The sequence below is a fragment of the Alternaria novae-zelandiae genome (genome assembly GCF_023758075.1).
Source record: "Alternaria novae-zelandiae strain BMP 2774 chromosome Unknown scaffold_5, whole genome shotgun sequence".
NCBI lineage: Eukaryota > Fungi > Ascomycota > Dothideomycetes > Pleosporales > Pleosporaceae > Alternaria > Alternaria novae-zelandiae.
In genome coordinates this window covers 526,323-549,163 of record NW_026056965.1, presented here as the reverse complement: position 1 = coordinate 549,163, position 22,841 = coordinate 526,323, and the positions used below count along the sequence as shown (strand labels likewise).

At 51.1% G+C, this 22,841-nt stretch overlaps 5 protein-coding genes across 5 annotated transcripts; 2 read left to right on the top strand and 3 right to left on the bottom strand.

Annotated features, from left to right (window-relative positions):
• Positions 1–180: 180 nt before the first annotated feature.
• On the top strand, positions 181–1,944 carry J4E88_003227 (uncharacterized protein; the record flags this gene model as incomplete). Its single annotated transcript, XM_049396880.1, has 1 exon — positions 181–1,944. The coding sequence occupies one exon, from the start codon at positions 181–183 to the stop codon at positions 1,942–1,944; it is 1,764 nt and encodes a 587-aa protein (XP_049257222.1).
• Positions 1,945–2,730: 786 nt separating this feature from the next.
• On the bottom strand, positions 2,731–4,307 carry J4E88_003226 (uncharacterized protein; the record flags this gene model as incomplete). Its single annotated transcript, XM_049396879.1, has 4 exons — positions 2,731–2,814; positions 2,880–3,925; positions 3,978–4,263; positions 4,302–4,307. 4 exons carry the CDS (start codon positions 4,305–4,307, stop codon positions 2,731–2,733), a joined length of 1,422 nt encoding a protein of 473 aa, XP_049257221.1.
• Positions 4,308–5,191: 884 nt separating this feature from the next.
• Positions 5,192–6,769, bottom strand: J4E88_003225 (uncharacterized protein; the record flags this gene model as incomplete). The annotated part of the gene is made up of 3 exons (XM_049396878.1): positions 5,192–5,606; positions 5,656–6,407; positions 6,461–6,769. The coding sequence occupies 3 exons, from the start codon at positions 6,767–6,769 to the stop codon at positions 5,192–5,194; spliced, it is 1,476 nt and encodes a 491-aa protein (XP_049257220.1).
• A 2,217-nt stretch (positions 6,770–8,986) lies between these two features.
• J4E88_003224 (uncharacterized protein) lies at positions 8,987–12,918 on the bottom strand (the record flags this gene model as incomplete). Its single annotated transcript, XM_049396877.1, has 2 exons — positions 8,987–12,319; positions 12,844–12,918. 2 exons carry the CDS (start codon positions 12,916–12,918, stop codon positions 8,987–8,989), a joined length of 3,408 nt encoding a protein of 1,135 aa, XP_049257219.1.
• Positions 12,919–14,387: 1,469 nt separating this feature from the next.
• J4E88_003223 (uncharacterized protein) lies at positions 14,388–18,737 on the top strand (the record flags this gene model as incomplete). The annotated part of the gene is made up of 6 exons (XM_049396876.1): positions 14,388–15,179; positions 15,227–16,678; positions 17,164–17,693; positions 17,744–18,352; positions 18,401–18,668; positions 18,717–18,737. 6 exons carry the CDS (start codon positions 14,388–14,390, stop codon positions 18,735–18,737), a joined length of 3,672 nt encoding a protein of 1,223 aa, XP_049257218.1.
• Between the last annotated feature and the right edge of the window lie 4,104 nt (positions 18,738–22,841).

Below are 22,841 nucleotides of genomic sequence, written 5' to 3'. Positions count from 1 at the left end.
GTAAACTCTATCTGAACAAAGCGACCACTCGGTATGTTTGCACGCCGCCGCTCTTTTTTCCCCTCGCGCGCCCACTAACCCAGCCCTGCGCAGAATACCGGACTGGATACGACCCTTCCTGCTGCCGGACCCCTAGAGCCACCATCGCCCACGGCGGTATAGAGCACCACCACCATCACTATGTCTGAGTACAGCTACGCACCGCGGCACCGTACGCGGGAGCCCGAGTACGTCACCGAGACGACGTACATTGAGCGCGGCGGCCGTGGAGGCGGGGCACGAGATCTCGTCTACCGCCCCGCAGCGCGCGAGGACAGCATCGAAGAAATTCCTCGCGACTTCCCTCCCGGTGCCGAGTATAGGCAGACCAAGTACCGCGAGGAGTATGCGCCGCCCCGCCGCACCCGCTCAGTGAACCGTGGCTACGACGACGACTACTATGACCGTCCCCGCCGACGTGACCGCGACTACGATGACCGTTCCGAGTACTCCGAGCGCCCCAACATGCAGCGCCGCAAGTCCATCGTCGACAAAGTCAAGGACTTCGGCGAGTCAGCAGGCCTAGGCGGCATCATCGGCGCCGTCACTGGCGGCGGTCGTGACCGATCGCGCTCTCGCCCTCGTCGAGACGACCGTGGCTATGATAGCGACAGATACGGATACTACGACGAGCGCGACCGCCGAAGCAGCCGTTACGGATCACGTTCGCGCAGCCGCAGCCGAGGAGGACACAAGTCGGAGAAGTGGGAGCAAGCCGCCAAAGCCGCTATCGTCGCCGGTGCCGTCGAAGCCTTCCGCAGCCGCAAGGAAGCCGGTCCATGGACCGGTGCCAAGGGCCAACGTGTTGCAACTGCTGCTCTTGGTGCTGCCGGTATCGACGGTCTCATCGACAGAGACCCAGGCAAGCACGAGAAGAGGCACGTCGCTGAGTCTGCACTCGGTGGTCTTGTCGCTTCTCGCCTAGCCAACGGCTCTCGCTCGCGCTCCCGTGCTCCTCGTGGCCGTGATGACTCCAGGTCTCGCTCCCGTTCTCGTGCCAGGTCCAGGTCCAGGTCCATCTTCGGACGTTCTCGCTCTCGTGGCCGCTCCCGCTCCAACTCCAGCGACAGAGGAGGAAACAACGGTATCGCCAAGGTAGCTGGTACCGGTGCTGTGCTCGCAGCAGGCAAGGCTCTATACGACCGTGTGCGCTCCAAGTCTCGTGCTCGAAAGGACCGATCCCGCTCTTCCAGCTCGGACAGCTACGTGCCATCACGTAGGGGCAACCGCCGCTCGTACAGCCGAGGCCGCGGTATGGACGACCAGTATTCCGAAGCCCCTTCCAGGACTAACCCAGATCGCAGACTAGCCGCCGCCGGTGGGGCAGGAGCGGGTGCTTTAACAGCACAGAATGGAGGAATGGATCGGGGTCGACGGGATTCTAGCGCGGATTCCGAGTCGTCCACCGATATGGAGGAGAAGCGCAAGAAGCTACGAGGTAAGGAACTCCTCACTGCGGGTCTAGCCACTGTGGCCACCATCCACGCCGCCCACGGAGTCTACTCTTCCATGGTCGCCTCGGAGAACCGCCGCAAGCTCGTTGGCGAGGGCGAGATGACCGCCGAAGAAGCGCGCAAACGCAAGTCCAAGAACATGCTCCAGGACGCCGCCGCCGTGGGTATCGCCGCCCTCGGTATCAAATCCGCCTACTCGGAATGGAAAGAGATGAACGAGCAACGCCACAGCGTCAAGGAACTCGAGACGCGCCGCCGCAAGAGGAGAAAGCTCCGTGAACGCCGCGAAAAGGAAGCCCGGATGAACGCCCTCGGTGGCAACATGAATGGTGCAGCCGCTAATCCGTACGCATATCCTGTAGCTGCCAACCAATCCTACCCTACGTCCTATGCCGATGCGAATCCCTACGGTAGCTCGGTCCCGCCCCCACCCATGGGTGCGAGGTACTAGAGCTTCTTTTCTTTGGTTTACTCACGATGGTTATTCACGACACGGCCGACTTGGTTACTTTTGTACTGCGGTGGATGATAGAAGTATTGTTACATACCTTTTTTATTATTCTGTCTTTCAGAAAGCTTGGTTAAGCGAGGAGGTGAATGTTATTGTTCTTCTTTTTGAGCAGCTCCATTCTTTTGTTTTCGCGACTCCGATGATTGACGATGGATGGAGGCGACTTCTTGGGTTCGGAAGGAAAGAGAAGAAGTGTTTTTGGCTGATGCGACAATCGAGTCTTCTGGCTCACACATGAATGATTCACGACATGACTTTACGAAATGAAGATAGATATGAAATGGAAAACGGTCTCTTTGCACATGCTTTATGGTTTGCACGTTTTTGTTTGAAACTTCGTGATGTATCTTGACGAAAGACCGAGCTCAGCTGCGACATGTTCGCTTTTGGGTTGGTACATTCACAGATTCGATATCATGCGGACGAACTCTTGCACACGACCATTGAACAAGACTTTTGATTCAGGACATCCGTCCTACTCCCAAATCTCCAAAAGCTAAGAGAAAGAGGCTATGTGATATGTGATGCCAAACTAAGATAAGCAAAGGGAAATGTCCAGGCATCCAGGCCTTGAAGACTCCGCCACCGGAGGTATGTGAATATAGTCGAACGCCAGAGAATGTGCAGGGGAGATAAGGTAGATGACCAAAAGATATACAAAGGGGATATGTGTTGTGGGATGGAGGACCAAAACCAAGTTGCCGTCGACATCATGTGTTTCGCCGTTCAAGCACCCTCATCATCGCTGATGTCTTCGTCAAAGTCGGGTTCGTCGACCGCCCAGAGGATGAAGGGGCCATTGTACTCCATCTAGCGTTTGTTAGTACATGTCCATCGCAAGCAGGAATGAGATGTCATGGGCAGGTGGTACTTACATCGTTACGACCCGGCTCTGATGCAAACCACCAGCGGCCTAGGATGATGCGGCCACCAGGCAAGACAACGCCCTCATACGCCCAGAGATTGTCCTCGTTGGGGTGGTCGTAGTCCTCGGTGAAGTGCTTCATGAAGGTGATGCGCTGCCAGCCGGGGACACCACCTTGAGGGGGCAGTGGGTTGAGCCAGCCAAGGGCCTTGTATTCATCGTCGAGGTCCTCACCCTTACCCTCAAACTGAATGCTACCGCCTGTGGTTGTCTTGGTCGGTGCGCTCCGACCCTGAGTCTTGATGCCTTGTTGCTTCCCGGCGTCCTTGCCTAGCGAGCGGAGGCGGTCTTCGAAGACGGGTGGCCATGGGAGCTCGCGACCATCGGGTAGGCGACTGTCTTCTGCGAAAGCAAGCTCGAGAGACTGCATGTGATCAGTAGGGTTCGTAAAGGCCATTCCCAATTGGAAATCTACCTGGATCTTGCCCTCGTCCACGTTCTTGTCAATGAAGACCTGTCTGCCTGGTCCCTGCTTTCGCAGCTTCTGAACCTCAATGTTCTCGAGGAAGGAGTAGGTACCCTTCCAGTACCTGTTCAGAGGCTTGGCTCCGTCGGTGAGTTGTTCTCTCCATGCCGAAGGCTTCTGGGTAACGTCTAGCTCATCGATCCTGTCGAACAATGTTTGGGCATCTTCGTTCATCATGTGGTGACGGAAGAAGTTCATCGCGTGGAGCATCCACCTGAGGTTCAACTTGTTATGGTCATCTCCGGTGAAGAGGCGTTCCTTGTCAGATGAGAGGTAGACAGCGTGCTGTGAGTCCTCGAAAGCAAAGACATCATGTCGCAAGCCTTCGAGGTTGAAGATGAACTGCGAGCACATAAGCCGGACAGCGGCAAGTCCATCATCGATATAAGCCATCTTGCCGTTTTGGGTCTCAGGGGCCCGTCGGTCGTTGTTGAGGATATGGGATTTGAGAATGAAGTCGATAATGTGGGCGTGGTTCTTGCAACGAAGACGGCCATGCTCGTCAACTTCGGTAGCTCCTTGATAGGATTCTGTATTCGTTAGCACACGAAAATTGTGTTCAGTTCCTGGGTATTTCCGTACCGATGATCATGTCTTTGATCATGTTGATGACCTGCCTCTCCCCCTGATGGGTTCCATAGTGAAACTTGTAACGAAGACCGTATTTGAATAGTCGGGAGCGACGCTGATATACCCGACGCAGGTTGAGGTTGGAAGGACCGGCCTTGAAGTCGTACTTCTCGCGGTACTTTGCGCGCCAGAAAGAAAGATTATCGGCGTCGATGGCATCGTTGGTAGCACGGCAGGTGGCCTTGTAGGCCGCGATGTCCTTGTCCTCGTGCAGCTCATGAGCAATGGCCTTGTTGAGCTACGAGTGATCGTCAGTATACTCAAGTCTACTCACACACGCATGTTGGGAATACATACCTCTATGGGTAGAGAGTTGAACGCCGTAGTGGTAGATGGGCTTTGGGAATGAGCCATGTTGATATGGGATACTGAAGAGGCCAATGATTGAACTATTCGCTGATCCGATACGATGGAGGAAGAGGATCGGTGGGAGAAGAGAGGCTGGCAGTGTGTGAGGATGATAAACGCAGGCGAGCTCACCCTCACTAGCCGGGAAAACAGAAACTCACCTATTATTCTATAGACAGTGAAGGTGACAGGGGTCCGACTGGCCGCAGATGGCCGTGGCGAGACGAGGTGAAGGTGAACGCTACCAATCGTACCCAACACTGCGCGCGAATGTACGGCTGTTCCGGGCTATGCGAGTACTCCAAGCTTTGCGGAGAAAGACGACGGCCGGTATACGGAATGGACAGGATAGCTGGGGTGCCTTGCGGCTCGCTGGGTGCAATAGTGATGAGAAGTTGCAAACGAACGTGCCTCGCCAGCGTGCGTTTGTAGGCGTCAGGTAGGGTTCCAACGAGGTTACATAGACTTGGAAGGCGGAGGTTACTGAGCGATGTCGGTGTCACAGGCATGGTCAGGGACTGCATGATGTGACTGTGGGGTTGAAGGCGATGATGATGGTTGTAGTTGCCGCTGCTCTCTTGGTCTTCCACATGGCCTCCGGGGAAGGGACAGCCAATGACGCACATCCCATTTCGAACGTCGATATGTGACTCGCGAAGAATATCCCACGCTTTCCTGCGAAGTATCAGCCATTGCGTAATTGCATCTTGAAAGGCCTAGAGGAATTCTTGAGGCACAACGCTCTGTTGAGCATGCAGTGCATTATACTATCAAGGTAGTGCATATCCGAAAACTATGACTCTTCCTCATCTTCATCTTTACAGAAGCGCGCCGACAACAGCGACACCCGCAGCCAGATAACTTCCGCTTCTGACACCCAAATTCAGCGCAGCACCGCTCGTCTCGGTCGGCGTAGATACACCTCCAGTTCCAGACGGTGTCGGGCTCTCATTCTCTCTCGCGTCAGCTGCCTCGCTCACATCCGCGACACCACTACCATCCTCCCTCGTAACGACGAAGATCTCGCCCGTAGAATCCGAACTCATGTACAAGCGACCCTCGGTATCCCACGCAAGGCCGACGGGGCGGAAGCAGGAGTCAGGGCAAGCGGAGAGGTCAGGATTGGAGACGATATCGGTAGCAGCAGTGGTACTGTTCGCGAGCTCGACAGGCGACCCCTTGCCGTCGAATTGGACAAGGCTGAGCTTGTACCCGATGGGCTCTTCGCGGTTCCTATGCAGTCGTTAAAAGGGTACAGAGAGGGAAGTGCAGGTCAAGTTACCAAGAGCCATGCATCGTTACCCATGCGGCAGTGCCGTCAGGGTTGAACTTGATGTCTAGGGGAGCCATGTGAGCATCGAACGTGATTCTAGGAGCGATACGGTCTTCCACGCAGAAGGTATCGTTGACAGTCGCGTTCTGGTCACCAATAGCAAACGCTTCGCCTGTCATGCCACCGAAATCCGGAATCTCGGACCTGTTCCATGCTGTAAAGCACGAAGGGTAACCATAGTTGCCACCTTGTACATCGCTCCCAGTTCCGTTGAGATAACCGTGGAAGTTCAATTCTTCACCAGGGTTGTTCTGGTTGATAGTCTCTCCACTACGTTCGATGTTGTCGACACTGTTCTCAACAGAGTATATACCACCTGAGATGGGATCCTCAGCTACTCCTACCGAATTCCTCAGACCCCAACCAAGCAGCAGTCCACTTGAGGCATGATCGTACGCGGAGCCGGTCATGTTGCCTACATCGAAAGCTTTGATCGTTGAGACTCCTGTAGTCACATCTAGGGTCTGGAGGTCGATGTTACCCACACTACCACGAGAGACAAGTAGCGTGTCAGGAACTTTCTGGGACATGAGAAGGGTACGCGTAGTATGACCTTCGTCGTCTCCCATGCCTTCGACGACATCACGGGGTTCGGATGTAGTCTTACCCTCCGATGCATCGTAGTCCCAAGCGTAGACGTTGCTGTGGGATGATGCATAGAGCGTATTTCCATCCTGCGAGAAAGCAATGCCATGGTTCAACTGCCATCGTCAGCGATCAGTCACATTTTACTCAACGCGATGCAAACACTCACAGAGTCATCCTCAACCACCATCTGCACGTCCCTACACCGACCATCACCAGTCATACTCAACCGGCTAACCCCATGCTCCTGTTCGACGACCAACAGCCCACCTTCCCGATCGAAAATAATGCCGCGTGGATCCCTCAGGCCATTAGCCACAACCTCGACACGGAACCCCGGCGCCACCGAAGGAGCACCATTCTGTGGGGCAATGGGACTTGCGCATGCTGCACCAGTGGAGGTGGATTGCGCTTTGGCCGTCAGCACACCAGAGCAGCCGCTTAGGCCCACCACTGCTATTAAGTGTTTCAGCGCCATGTTGAATTGCGGAGAATGACGTGAGAGTGCTGGCCTTTTTCCGACGCAAGCACTGCAAGGCAATTGATTTGGGCAGTTGCGCCGTGCTGGAGGCGTAACAAATCCGAGCCCGAGCTTAGCGAGATTGGAGTAGGTTTGGTTGGGGCGCAGTTGAGGTATGCAAGGTACGGATGTAGTCCAGGCAACGGGTACGAGGAGCTCTCTTTCTTGGTGTTAGCGCCGTGAGGTCGTGGAGATTGGAAGGCAGTTGGCTGTTGAGCGTCTCGATACGAGGATTGGTCCAGATGGGAAAAGGAACACCAGGATGAACAGGAGTGCAGCGCTTCACATATAGACTTGCCCCTCTTCTAGGATGTACAGTAGTTAGGCAAGCAGCCAAAGTGGCAGTCGCCTCTCTCTTGGTGTTGCTTCCCGTCATTGCTTGGCCTGCGCCTCCCAAGATAGAAGGAACGTCATTGACCTCGGATGAATAACAGCGCGGGGTCTGAGGATTTGCCCTACCGTCAAACCATCGCAGTCTCAGCTACATGCATATTGAAATTGGCGAGTACGCGTTGAGGGAACCGCAGTACTCGCCCTTCGTCTTGGTGCAGCAATCGCATGTTTCCATAGGGCAAGTCGTGCGACCGTTTACACGTCTACAAGGAGATAGTGGAGCAGGGTCGTGGAGGCTCTGTTTACAGTACTCCGGCGTGCGACCGAACCGGCCGAGGGTATTCTTCCCACCCTTGGACGCGTGGTATGCGCTTGCCGGGGAGTCGGACCATCAATCGCGGTAGCCATCCCGAAGATGAACGAAAGAAGCTGTATAGCACGAAATGTGGTAAGCTATATCGTTGGGAAAACCGGAATATGCATCGTGGATGACAGTGCAGCGTGTTAGGGCGTCTCTCGGTTAGTGGTAGCTTCGGCTTTATGACTGGAATGCGACATGGGCTGTATTGTTGTGATCATCCAAGATTGTTGGAGTGGCTTGACGCACAATTTACTCGTACGGAGTATCTGTAAGGAGACTGGACTTCACGCATGTCCTGCTGCATTCTCTGTTGTGTTGTCCTAGAATGATGTTCTGCACGGATTTCTCGTCCCGTGTCTCTGCCGCTCACTGACCCGCCCGGGCAGAAGCGAAAGCGAGTGGTACGCTGCTGTACGATGATCTGGCTGTCCGGCATGAACAAGATGCGCAGGCGATCTTCAGTGCGTGCGTGCGGGTTACTGCGCCTCGTTCGGCGATGTCTTAGTAGCTGGCTCATCAGGGCGCTGCGTGTAAATGCATTAGTGGTATGTGATTCGGCTATGGGGCTGCAGTAGCTGGGCTCGCAACAACGGCTCCAGAGCTTTGATGTATTCGAGACCTCAACCGGGAATCAGGATACGACAGTACATTCCGGAATGACCGTCTTCTAAAAGAAAGTGGCGGTGTACTGAAGTTTCAGAATATGGTTCTGTCGGTTGTTAGAGAACACACAGAGGGCCTGAACTATCTGGATACGATAGAGTTGCCGAACCCGAAAGTCAAAAGTGAAGACATCATGATGTATGAGCGGGACGATAGTCTAAGATATGTTTCAAATTCTGTGTATTCTTGTCTTGTGCGACAGTGAGCAGCCGTCAGATATCGATGCTATGATTTTGAGAAGACCCTCATGGTGATTCAAGATACCATAGATCAAGAGAGACAATGAGACAAAGGAACAAAGAGAAAACCCTTAACCCGCTTTTGTACATGACTGAGACGTGTAGAAAAGCGGCTCTCGCGAACTGCGCGGTATGCCCATCCCACCAGGAGAGTATTATATGCTCCACATCCACATAGGAAACCCAATCCTCAATGCGCCGTATTCTTCCATTAGACAAAACATATGCATGCTGCGCATGTGCGCTTCATATCGCATGCCTCCTCTTTTCCACGTGTATCCTGGCTGGGAGATGCTGCAACTTATGCAAAAAGGAATCGCAAATGCCATGTCGCTTCAAATGCAGTACTTGGCCTGACCTGGTAATCGACGGCTGCGTAATTAATACAGGGTAAAGGTGATCAGGCCATGGAGGCCGGATCGTCGCTCAAACGCTCTGATCCAAAGGGAAATATCCAGAAGAAACTTTTGTTTCTCCCCACAAACTTTTGCCCAGATGCGTGTGGCCAGCACGGAGCGAGTTGAATGCTACCCCAAACATGCTCGTAATAGCTCCATCGCGTCGTTGTTTCCTGTGAATTTACATCACTGTCATGAGTTTCATCTGAGCCGCAAGATCCGCATCTTGTTGGTGAATCATGCTGAATGGTGGCTCCTCGTGTAGTGGGCTTGCGATAGGACTCGAGTACAAGCCCTCCGCATCCCTAATCGTATCTTTGACTTTGCGCGTCAACGTACTAACGTATGGCACGATGCGTCGCAGAGTCGCGGTGTCGAATGGAACCTTCTTCGAAGGTGTCGAAGGTACGGGAGGCGCATCCAGGAACGGCTCGTATGCGCTCCTCCTCTTTTGCAGCGCTTCGATGACAGAACGTGCTTTAGCCTCCGAGTCTTTCCGGGGTCTCGTAACGATAGCCTTGGATTCGTGTGTCGCAGGTGTGGCGTCGGATTCCAGTCTAGGTGTGATCGGTGAAGATTGCGGGGTAAAGATGCCGTTGTTGGATGGGAGAATCGACTTCCTCAGAGGACGCGCTGACTGTGGTGGCTTGGGGCTATCTTCGTTAGGAGATGATGACTTCTGCCTTCCTCGTCCAAGGCTAGGGCTGGCAGGTGGTTCGTCAAAAGCGTCGTCGTCAAAGCCAGGCGATGAGGGCGGAGAGGCGTGGGCCAGGCCCTCGTGGTCGGCCTCTTGGTCTGCAAGCTCGATCATCGCATCCACTTCAAGCCACATGCCCGAAGGGGGGCCTTGTATCATGCCGAGCGCAACCGCGCGTACTCTTTGCTCTTTGAGCTCCTCAATTAGTAGACCCCATTCGCGCAGAAGACTGATGTTTGCAAGGACGTTGTTCTGCTGTTCTTGTATAGTCTTTGGTACGACCATAGACGAGCCACTGTTCCCCATAGGCGAGCTTCCATCCTCTGCAGCAGGCTCCTCAGTGAGCTCGGAAAAGTCAAAGTCGTCGTTCCAGTCTTCGGTGACACCTTTGCTTCCCACACCCCAGGTGCCAAACTTGTTTGTGACCACTGTGCTACGCTTGCCAGTCAGATCCGGAACGACGGGCACACTCTGGCTGCGGGCGTGCAACCCGCTGGGGACTCTGCGTCCAACAGAGCGACTGCCTCTGCGGTCCGCATCCTTCTTTCCGTGCACCGTCCGAGGTCGTGGCGGCGTGCAGCTGCCTGAGTTCTTATCTGCGATTTGCTGTTCAGACCAGTCGAAGATGCTGCTTCGCGCGTCCTTGTCGCCGAATTCTGATGTGGGACGCTTGGGCGTAGCTGGGTTAGGAACGTAATCGGGCGCGAGCAGATGCTTGTGCTGTCGCAGGAGCGACACGGGTGTGGCCTTGTGGTTGACTGTTGGATGATCAACCCAGGGATCCTCATCATCTGCCTCTTCTAGTGACCACCTACTGCTATCGTCGTCGTCCCCTGCTCGCGAGTCCCATTCCAATGTGCCAAGCGAAAGCGGCTTGGGCATGCTCGGGGGAGACGACGTTATCGACTTGGGAAAGAGAGGCGCGCTGTGTGTTCGGGAGAAGGTGGGCGAGTCCTGCGATGAGCGCTGAGGACGAACTGTCCGCACGGGCGTCGAGATGCTCTCCTCTTCCTCGGCGATGCTCTGGTGGCCGGCGACACCATTGACGGTGGGCTCCCCAAAAGCGCCGGGCGGCAGTAGATCGCGTAGGGCTGTGACCTTGACCTTGACTTTGGCGGGGGGTGACTCGTCGAATATGGTCTCAATGCGAGGCCCACGGGCGCCGCCAGCTGTACTTCTGGTCGCACCAGTGCGCAGCGAATCAAAGACGGTGTCGCTCTGGACGTCAGCGTCGTCCTCGTCGCCGGAGCCTAGGGCGCGAAGCTCATTATCAGACGAGCCGACCAATGTCGAGGCCTGTTCTGAGGGGGCCATGGAATGACGCGAGACCCGAACTCCCGATTGCGCTAGAGTAGGGGATGGTGGCGCCTGATTGGCGCCCGGTGCGGCTGAGGCCAAATCGTCGGGCTGCTGAGACAAGGGCGCCAAGCCCGCGCCAGCGAGCATGTCAGAAGGAGAAAGCGCCGGCAAGGGCGACGATAGACGCCTGGTGTGAGAACCATTGCGTGCCGTCGCTGACTCGGGCAGCCCGGCGGACGTGGCGATGTCGCGCTTTGCTGGTTTGGGGTCCGTCACATCGCGGCGGCCTTCTCCATATGAGGTGCTGTGTGGCCGTCTGCCCATAGTAGGCAGGATGGGTGCTGAGTTGACCCGCTGGCTCGCACGGCGGGAAAGTCTGGGTCTGGACACGGCGCCTGTTCGCTCCTTCTTGGACGACAGGAAGGAAGTGATGGAGAAGGAGCGCTTGGGTCGAGGGGCATGCTCGGGCTGGGATGTGGAGGGCCGGCCACGAGTTTGGTTTGCTTCCCTGGACGCAAACATGGCCGTCATGCTGAGCGGCGTCTCTGGCCTACTTACATAGAAGACGCTTTCACCATCGTCGCTTGTCGAGTCATCTACGTCTTCTGAACCTGCTACGACCGACCTCGCGAGCACGAGCATGGGCTTGTGCTTGTCGTCCGGGAATATCCTCTTGAACCCGTTCGCATATGCCACGGAGCCTCTCCGCCTCGTTAGTGACCGCTCCTTCATGATTCTCGCTGTGAAGAATTGCGTGTATTCGGCCTCGCTGTCGGTGCTTGCGGAATGCGGGTGCTCGTCCATGGAAGTGTGCTCGGCCGTCATGGACAGCCGCGCGCCGTAGTTCTGCAGCGTTGCGTTGCGTTGGTGACTGGTGGCCGGACGACGGAAGGACGGTCGCAGGGTCGAGGTGCTCGTTCTGGGCTCTTCACGAGGCCCGCGCATTGACGAGGAGCGCTTCACCAGCTTGTTCCGTGACACGGGTGAAGAAGATCGCTTCCCGGCTATGGGCGCCGTCGAGCCTTCGTGGGAGAAGGCCATGGAGCCATTGGAGCACGACACAGCGGGCGACAGCGGCGACGGGCTGGTGTTCCTGCTCGACGAGTTGGATATGGAGGAGAGGCGTTTGATCCACGAGGCTCGCCGTGACGGCACGTATCTGGCCGTGTCTACGTCGGACACACTCTGGTCACTGGAGGGGTAGTTTGCACTCGTCGCACTCGTCGGCAACTGCAGCGCCGCGTCGTCGCTCGTCTTCCTCCTCACGATCCGCAGCTGTGAACGGCCGTCTTGACTGAGTCGAGTCGCAAACGGCATGCGCGAGGCAGGAACGACGGGTACGGGGCCGCTAAAGGGAGGCGCGGTCGTGGTCATGGCAGCGGTCGACATGGGATTAAGACTCGGCTCGTATGCTGGTGTGGCCTTTTTTCTATTGGGGTGCGACGGGTCGAAGGGGGCCTCCCGTCCAAAGGCCAGGCCGACAGAGGATGTACCAACGACAGCGGCAGTGGCACAGAGCTGTATCACAAGGGTCCGTCAGTCATGGCGCCTAGTACGACATCTTATAAGAGAGGTATATCGAGGTGAGACAGTCGTGGTGTAGCCGCTCTCGGAAGTAGACGCAGACGCGGCGTCGGCGATCGAGACATATCAAAACAAATCAAGGGCAGCTGCAGCGCGTACACAAGATCCACGGACTATGAGATAGAGAAATGCAGGGTAATTACCGTTGGAACAGTTTTCATTCTCGTTGGAAACCAAGCCGCCGGGGAAAGGTCACTCGTCGAGGCGCTTGTGACGACTTGTCGAGCATTATGGCATGTCAGGGTGCCGGTGAACCAGGGATCGCGAGCTGCACGAGTATAGACGGTGGGAGGAGAGGGGCTCAATCAGGCGCTGGAGCAGGCGTACTGCATTCCGGAGCGCAGCAAAGGATGGACGGCACAAGCACCACGACGGGCTGAAGCAGAGAGGTGGAGCTCGACGAGGAGCGAGCGGACGACTGAAGAATCCACTGCTTGTTGCTTCTGGGATCTACGTACAGGGCTACCCGGCTCTCTTGGGATTAGCGAGATGTCGCCGATGAGGGCTGATAGCGGCAGCTCGACTCGAAACATAACACGGAGGTACACAGACCCCATGCCTCACTTTGCTCCGTCATAGCTCCACGCTGCGAGTAAAGTCAATCTCATCAACCTATGCTGCATGCGACGAGCCCGAGGCAGCAACTCCTTGGGCAGGCACTGAGGGCCCGCTGTGGTGCCCAGTTGGCCGTACCACGACGTTGCGCCCATCTGTCTCGGGCGAGCTCTAGCGCCGAGTAACAATCAACAACAATCAGGGACATGGCGCAGAGAGGCTGGAAGAACTCCTCTGCCGTCAGAGCTACCCAAATATAGTGTACCAGATAGCATCCCGGGCGCCCGTCACAGCACACGGTGATTGGCAGCCGGCCGCTGAACTGCCTGGAGAGACCCCTGTAGCCAAGTGGAGATGTTTGCTGATCGCGGCGTACGCAAGTGTCAACCGGCTTATGTAGTCCATCGGTGGTAGCGAAGGCGTGCTTTAGACTGTGCAGCCACGGAGCCATCGCATGTTACCTCGCGCCCAGCATTCGGTACAGTCAACGGCAGAAGGACCTTGGTACCTACGAGCATGGCGTGGTAGATATTTGTTGAATAGGCTCTATCGGGCATCGATTACTCTGGTAGGAAAGCTGCTCGTGATTGAGATCCTTGATAGCCGAAACGCACAGCACGTCAGCCACAGAGCGGAGAAGTGGTGAGAAGCGGGAGCATGGGTTGAGGATAGGACGGAATCCGTGTATCTGAGGCAGCGAATTCAGCGCCCCGGGATATATCTCCGCCGTTAAAGCCCGCATGCTGCGTGTTCTACCTGCCATGGCTGTACTCCTAGGCATGCGTTGTTCTGTCCGTAAATTTTCAAAAGCCAATTGACAAGGCTACATCACAGGTTGCATGCCGGGTAGCCAAGGCGGCTCCGTGCCCGACCTAAGCCAGCTGAAAGATGACTGCCAGGGCCGCTACGAACTCCAGAGGCTTTTTGCAGACTATCGAGACCGTTGTGCCCCTCACTCTAGGAATAGTGGGCGCACGTTGGAGTCCATCTGGCAGACGGCTTGCTGGGCGAGCTGTGCGTGCAGAGCTTGACGTGACTGTGCGATGCGTGCTGACCCGCGGGAACACAGAGATGCGAGCAACCGGGACAATCCTAGGAGCACATCATTGCTAGAGCGCCTCCAGACGCGTGGTGCAGATCCGCCATCTGTGCCAGTCCACAGGCGCAGCAATGGGTTGTCATGTTTGATGGGCTGTCGGCGTCGACGCCCTGATTGGCCGCCGCCCGCTCCTTCCAGAACCGCCGCCACGCCACATTTGGCATCCCACGTCAAAATGTTCTCTGCCTTGGACAAGCAGCCGTAGCACCGCACGAAGCAGAGACCACCACTGCCCCGCTATTACACGCTGACTACGTGAACGCATGAGATAGGACTGCCCGCTCGCCGACCTCGCCAGCGCCACGGTGACATTGACTGCGGCCGACATCGACTTCGTCACCCGCCACCATGGAATCCGAAATCAGAACCCAAATCCCGAACATCGACCCTGTTCTGTCAGAGTACTCGGCCGGGTACCTGACCCATGCTGCCAACCAGTTCACTTCCGACACTGACCCAAATGCCCCCTCCCCACTTGAGGAGGCCGCTGCCACCGTGAGCGCTCTGCTCTTATCAGCGTCCGGAGATCTCTCACCTCAGAATGAGACGAGTATCCAGAACCTTGTGGAAAAATTCATTTCCCGCCTGAACGCCGCCAATGGCACAGACAGTGAGCGGCGCCAGATGGCTCCATCAGCCAAGAAGCTCGACCAGGCTATCCACGTGGGCTCGTCCAGGAACATCTCCTCCACGCTAGGTCTTGCTGGCGGCGCCGTCGACCTAGAATCTGCCAACACACGTAAGGTTGAATCCAGGGTCGATCGCAAGAAACTTGAAAAGGCCGAACGCAAGCTCCGTGCGAAGCAGGACCGCAAAGAATTCAAGAATGTCGAATATGAAGCTTCTCGACTTCTCAATGAGCCCAACGAGGCACAAAGCTATGAAGAATTCTACATGGCTGTCAACCCGCTGCAGCTGGGCGAGGCCAACAACAAGAGCAAAGATATCAAGATCGATAGCTTTGACATTTCTATGCCTGGATTACGCATTCTCACAGATAGTTCCCTGACACTCGCATATGGCCGCAGATACGGTCTGGTAGGTCAAAACGGTATTGGTAAATCCACCTTGCTTCGCGCCCTCGCCCGCCGTGAGGTCGCTATTCCTACGCACATTTCGATTCTTCACGTGGAACAGGAGGTAAGTCACTTCATGCACTATGCAAGTCCAATGACTGACTGCATCAGATTACTGGTGATGACACACCCGCACTGCAGGCTGTCTTGGACGCCGATGTATGGCGCAAGCATCTCCTTCGGGAGCAAGAGAAGATTAGCAAGGAGCTAGCTGAGCTTGAAGAGGAGCGTGCTAAGATGGCAGACACCTCCGCAGATGCTGCCAGGCTAGACACTCAGCGTGAAGGTCTAGACACCACTCTGAGCGACATTCATGGCAAGCTCGCCGAGATGGAGTCTGACAAGGCAGAATCTCGAGCAGCAAGTATCCTCGCAGGTCTTGGTTTCTCACAAGAACGACAGCAGTTTGCGACCAAGACATTCTCTGGAGGATGGAGGATGCGTCTGGCACTTGCACGTGCGCTGTTTTGTGAACCTGATTTGCTACTGCTTGACGAGCCGTCGAACATGTTGGACGTCCCCTCTATTACCTTCTTGGCGAACTATCTCCAGGGCTACCCAAGCACAGTACTTGTCGTATCTCACGACCGAGCTTTCCTCAACGAAGTGGCAACTGATATCATTCATCAACACTCTGAGCGACTCGACTACTACAAGGGTGGCAACTTCGACTCCTTCTACGCTACCAAAGAAGAGCGCCGCAAGACAGCAGTGCGTGAGTACGAGAAGCAGATGGCCGAGCGCGCGCATTTGCAAGCTTTCATCGACAAGTTCCGATACAATGCTGCCAAGTCCTCTGAGGCCCAGTCTAGGATCAAGAAGCTGGAGAAAATGCCAGTCCTCACTCCACCAGAAGCAGCATACTCGGTGCACTTCAAGTTCCCAGAGGTGGAGAAGATGTCACCTCCTATCATTCAGATGAGTGGTGTTACCTTTGGGTACACGCCCGACAAGATCCTGCTCAAGAACGTCGACCTCGATGTGCAACTCGACTCACGTATTGGTATCGTTGGTCCCAACGGTGCTGGTAAGACGACGGCTTTGAAGCTGCTCATCGGCGCACTTTCACCTACCACGGGTCTCATCTCGCAAAACCCACGCTTACGAGTAGGCTTCTTCGCACAACATCACGTTGATGCTTTGGACCTGAACGACAGCGCTGTCGGATTCATGTCGAAGACGTACCACGGAAGGGCAGATGAAGAATACCGTCGTCACCTTGGTGCCTTTGGCATTACGGGTATGACTGGCTTACAGAAGATGGAACTGCTGTCAGGAGGTCAGAAATCGCGTGTTGCCTTTGCATGCTTAGCGCTGCAGAACCCGCATATTCTCGTGCTTGACGAGCCGTCTAACCACTTGGACATCGAGGCCATGGACGCGCTTTCGGAAGCACTGAACAAGTTCCAGGGTGGTGTACTCATGGTCAGTCACGATGTCACTATGCTGCAGAACGTATGCACAAGCTTGTGGGTGTGTGACAACGGAACAATCGAGCACTTCGATGGAACCGTCAAAGATTACAAGCGCCGCATCACAGCGCAAGCGAACGAGGCGGGAGTTGTAGCGAAGCACTAGATTGGGTTAGGATATAGAACAGGTGATAGTGATGATTCACTATCCCGTATTCTGGCAAAGCCAGATCTGTATAATACACTCATCATGGTTCTAACAAGAATAATCTACATGCATGTCGCAGCTACCGTGATGCGAGGGATATCACATCGCATTCCGAGGTTGTGCCTGCTCTTCTGCTCGAAAGTTGGAAAGCACGCTAGGGTCAAAGCGGACGCCTGGACTGATTAACCACTCCGCGTCCATCGCGGCACTGGCACCTCATCACACGCACAACACCTCCCGCCCAGCACAGCAAGCAAACATTTGCGTCCCTTTCACCTCGCCCGCTGCTCCACCTAATGCGCGTAGCTGCCTCGTGGTGCCCACGCGCTCAGGTTTAATTGACAGCGGCTACTAGCGCGCTTGCCCCTTCGAGCTCATCATCCGGTCCTGTCCAATACACAACCACCGGCACCTTGTCGCGCACGCAGACTTCCAGTACAGACGGCTTGTCCGTAGTCACTCCTTTGCCTCCGAATCCCACCCAGCGCGATTCCTCCCGTCCACGCTACGCCGTCACCGCTCCCGCCAGCAGCACCGCCGCATTGACGACAACGGCCGGCGAATCACCCTACCCACCTCCCTTCTCCTCCCTCTTCTTCCCGCCCGACGACGCTGAGGAACGCGACAAGCTCGGTGAAACCGCCGAAGACGAATCACCTCCCGCATTCACATCTGCGCCTGCCTTTACCGAGTCATCCTCGTCCGCTGCTGCTGTAGCTGCCACCAAAGCCGCGCTCCCTTCCGATACCAAGGAAGGCTCTAGCAGCAAAGACCTCGACGACGGAGAGCCGCCGCCACCCTACAGCGAAGGATCCAGCCCACTCGAGTCCTTTACGTACGTAATGGCGTCCGCAGGAGGTCCCGCGAGTATCATTACTCAGGTGTCGCAAACAACAAATGCAGGACCGCCCATCAACACCTTGGGTGGATCAGACGAGAATATCACTCTGGAACTGAGGTACGGAAATGCATCGTCACACGCGACACCAAGGCTAACCCGAATCCTAGGGGCACGCGATTCACTCTATCGCGAGACGAACTTCTAACCCTTCCCGAATTCGTCCTCCTTTCCCTCTTTCCCAATGGCCTACTCCCTGATGGGCACATGAACTCCTACCACGATGGAGACGTATACCCAGTCGACGTTGGTAACCCCATTTCTTCTTCCTCTCCCCTTCCCTCGACCCCAGTAGCTAAGATCTTGCATCACCTCTCCAACCCCGCATTATACTTATCTGACAATATCTACCCTTCACAGTACGACCCAAACTCCCTACAGTACATGCTGGAGTTCTTCCGCACTGTAGCCCAGACCATTCCCGCATCGCCTCCATCCCCGACCGCTGCCGAACATGCTGCCGAGGCTGTACCCATTGAGCCTATGCATGGCTCTGCCAGGGACATGCTCCAGGACCGCGCTGGTATAATTGTGCTGCGAGAGGACCTCGATTTCTACGCTATCCCCCCGCATCGCGACATCACTCAGCCCGAGATGATCGAAGTCAAGCGGGCTGCAGGCGAAGCATTGCTGAGACAAGATGGCATTTTCTCTGGTCTCAGGAAGAGCGAAGAACCAGGAACGACCGAGCAGCACCTAATTGAGATGTTGACTGCAGGGTGAGCATGTTATCGGCAAATCAGAGAACAGCAGCTAACAGCACGCAGTGGCTTCAACCATGACGACCGATGGGGTCACCGCGCCGGCGAGCCCAACAAAGCCGTCATCTGCAGCATCGCGCTTGCACGCCTGAGGACAGACATTAAGGGTAACGACCTTGCTAACAGCAACGCTGTCGGAATGGCGCAGAAGCTGCTCCTCTTCTGGAGGAAACCCGCTCGCCGCTGCTGGTGGGAAGGTGTCGAGCTTGACAATGTTAGAGGTGTCGAAGGCAAGCTCAAGGTGTGGATAAGGAGGGTCTGGACGCTGGAAATGGTATGTCTACCCTGACGGATGACCACGGCTTTTACTAATAATACCCAGAGCGTTATCGGTCTCCGCTAAGGCACTCGCTACATCCGGCGTTCCGTTTCTCGAATTTTGGTGGCGTTTCCCTATTCACTCTTGATATTCCGATCGCGGCATCATTACCGCCGATGAAAAGCACCGGCTGGCTCATCGTTTCCTACTGTTCTTGATACCTCTCTACTTTGGTTCATCATCACCCACCATGGAGACTAAGGCAGATGTTCTCCATCCCATAGCAAGCGTTGGCATCATAGGGCATTTTCAGTTACATTGTTTTTTTCTCCAAGATAATCTATGGGTCAGGAAGGTACATATGCTTTGTATAGCAGTAGTAGTAGCAGACAGCAGGCGGATAATCTAGGTCCGCATTAAATTGTGTCGAAGTTAGAGAGTAGTTGTGATCGCTTAATCGCAGACACGTGATCGCTTAGCTCTTAGGTATATAACTAGAGATTTTATCCTAACTTTCTTTTGTAGTAGATTAATTATAATATACTTAATTATCTCTAATTATTAATTATCTCTAGCTCTAATAGTTATAAGCCTAGCTACTTAATTATAGAACTAATTCCTACTACGCATTAAAGCTTACTAGAAGACAAGATTAGTTAATCTTATTTCTACTCTACTCTCTCTAAATGTTCTGTAATTAGAACTTTTTCTACGTAATTACTTACTTACTACCTACCTCTCTATATTTCTACATTAATTCTACGCTCTAACTCTATAGATACAAGTAATTACAATACAGCTATTATAGCTATAGGTGTACTTCTTAAGAAGTAATCTAACTAGAATATCTAGTTTGCGCTTCTTAAGTAACACTATAATAAGAAGAGTATCTAGAAAGAGATTAATTCTAATCTTCTAGATATTAAATATATAGATACTTAGAAGCCTAAGTTCTCTAACCTTCTAGTTCTAGAGCCTATAGCTCTAGCTTCTCTTTTTATAGAGCTAACTAAGAATTAAAAGAATAAGTATAATAAAGCTACCTATAAGTATAATACTCTCTTGCAAGATTATAACTATAAGACTAAGAATAGTACTACGCTTATAGCCTGCTAGAACTATAAGTCTAAGTAGTAGTTAAGAAAGAGTAAGAAGATTAATAATATTAAGACCTAGATTATACGCACTATTGCGTCTAATTACCTATTACTTATAACTATAAGTAATAATAGAAGAATAGTCTAGTCTCTTATAAAGACTCTTAAGACTATACTTACTTCTATAGATTAGACTACGCAATATATAGTTTACGCAAAGTATTACGCTTATCTTAATAAGACCTAGAGAGAAACTACTAAGAAGTAGTTTAATAACTAGTTAATACTCTACTAGAAGGCAAAGATCTTTAAGCTCTTAGAGGTTAAAGAACTTCTTATAATTACTAATTTTCTTACTATAGTTAAGAAGTTTAACTCTAAGTAGGCCCGCTAGTAGTAATATAATTAATTATTTGCTATAGCTCTTAGAAAGAATACGTTAAGCCTTAGTAATCTTAGTAAAGTATTTAGCGTTATTCTCTAGAAGATATTAATTACTACTAGAAAGAGAAAAGCTAATATAATCTTTAACGCTGTTATAGATTAACTCTCTACTCTTACTAAGTTAGGTAAGAAGTAGTTAAGCTTACTACCTAAGCCTTACCTCTACAAACCTAACGTAAAGTATAAGTAGAAGCCTATCTTATATTACTAATTATAGACTATAATTACTAGATCTAGACTACTAGGCATTCTACTAATAGAACTCTTAGCTTAAGATAAGTAAAAGATCTAGAAGCGCTATTGTAAAGAGAAGTAGAGCAGCCTACGTAAGAAGATTAAGTAATCTAGCTAGAAAATAAGCGCTCTAGCTAGTAAGTACTCTAGTAATATAGTCTTAATAATTATTTGCTCTAAGAAGCTAATTGCTAAGTTTAGGCCTTCTATCTTTAGTATAGAATTTAAGCCTTACGCGCTCTTAGCTAGTATAATTCTTAATAGTAGAGCTATAGTCTACTTAGTTAATAATAAGGCCTTAATTAAGCCTAGTTTCTTTATTAAGACTAATAGAGAAATAGTTAAGATAGGTAGCTAGATTCTTCTAGTAATTAGTATTAGCAATTGCGTACTTTATCTTATTCTTAGTACCTCTAAAAAACCTAGAAAAGCTAATCTTACGCTTACTAGCGTTAAGATTATCTCTAGTTTCTATACTAATATTATCTTAGAGAAGCTTCTTAGAAATAGTAGTATATAGTATACAAGCTATAATTATATAATTAAGATAGGCACGCTAGAGGCGTCTATTATTCTAATAACTCTTAAGTGTAGATTTAACCTCTTATTTATTAAATATAACTCTTCTATCTATTCTTCTAATTCTATTATTATAAATGCTATTGCCTGCTTATAAGTTCTCTAATTACGCACTAGCAACGCTAATCTTTAGCACTAAAGATCTAGCTATCTAGATAAGTAAGCTCTTAAGGCTCTTATTAAAGCTACCTAGAACGTAGAGATCTTAGGTACATAGCGTAGTAAATATAATAATTACGCTACTACCTATATATCTTAAAGAATCTCTTATTATTCTTATAAGCTATTACTACGTCTCTTCTTTAGAGTATTATAGAATCTATTTAACTTCTCTATAAGCTATACGCTTAATAAATAGGCTCTAATTATTAAGAAGAATTATTTAGGCAAGCTATATAATTACAACCTAAAGAATAAGACGCTAAACTCTATAATAAGAGTTATTACAAGCTTTATAGCTATAGTTAAGCGCTGCTATTAGTAGAAGATTGTAGAAATCTATTAGAATAATAATACTATAATATTACCTTAGAGAGAGCACTTAAGATATAAGAAATAGGCTAAAGAAAAGAGAATTGTAATTATAACGCCTCTACTATATACCTATAAGTCTAATAGCTTAGCGGAGAGAGCTAGCTAAGAGCTTATTACTAAGTTAATTAAGATACGCACAAGCGCTAATCTTCTAGCTAGGCTCTAGCTAGTAATTATAAATGTAGTAGCTTAACTCTATAGAATAAGTCTATTATAGCTTTATAGCTATTAATCTCTAGATTAGATATTACATAAATAGTTTAGAAAGTATTTCTAATATTATTAGCTACCTAAGATTAGGCACTAGACTACTAATCTTTACTTAGATTAGAGTAGAATCTATGCTTATAGCTATTAAGCGTATCTACTTAATAGTAATTGCGCAGCTAGAAAGTACTATTAAGACTTTAAAGTTAAGTCTTATAGCTATATAGAATATCTTATTAGCTATTAAGCTTCTAACATATATTATATATAGGTACTAGCAATTAATTAGGTAATTACAACTTGTAATATTACTTTTAATAAGTAGAAGTTCTATTAAGGCAAGCGTAAAGAGAAGCTAACTAGAGATTAAGTAATTAAGTAGGTTAAAATACTTAATAATAGCAAGCTTATTAATTCTATAGAGAAGTTTAATATTCTTTCTATTAATTAAATAGCAAGCATAGTAGAGCTATTAACTACTAAGTAAGATCTTAGAGGTAACGTAGGCTATAATTAAAGTAATAAGGTTAGCCTACCTATTAAACATAATTAAAGCTCTATTAATTTAATAGAGATAGAACACAAGACTAGTGTTCTATTAGAAATTTCTAATAATTAGTAGCTTTCTACTAGGCTTACTACTCTAGAACCTACGCCTAAGCGTAAGATTTTAGAGATAGGTAATTAAAGTAATTATAGAGTTTCTAATAGTTAAAGAGTAGTGCATACACCTAAGAGAGCTAACTTATTAGAGCTTAGAGGTAGAGAGCCTTCTATATATAGATTAGAAGATCTAACTCTATCTATTAAGCTTGTTGTAATAGACTCTAGTTCTATAGAAATAGATAAGAGACTAGCTTAACTAAAGCAAGCGCTAAAGAGACTAAGAGGTAGACTACCTAAATTAGTAGCATTCTCTTAATAATTAACGTAGCTATAGAATTAGCTAATAGCTAAATTCTCTAGAACGCGCTATAGTAGAAGAGTTATAGATAAAGAGCCTAAGCGCTCTCTTTCTATAAATGTCTATTAACTATTAAGACGCCTAAAAGGTAAGAGCAAATAGCTTACTTAGTCTAGTAATTAACTAGAG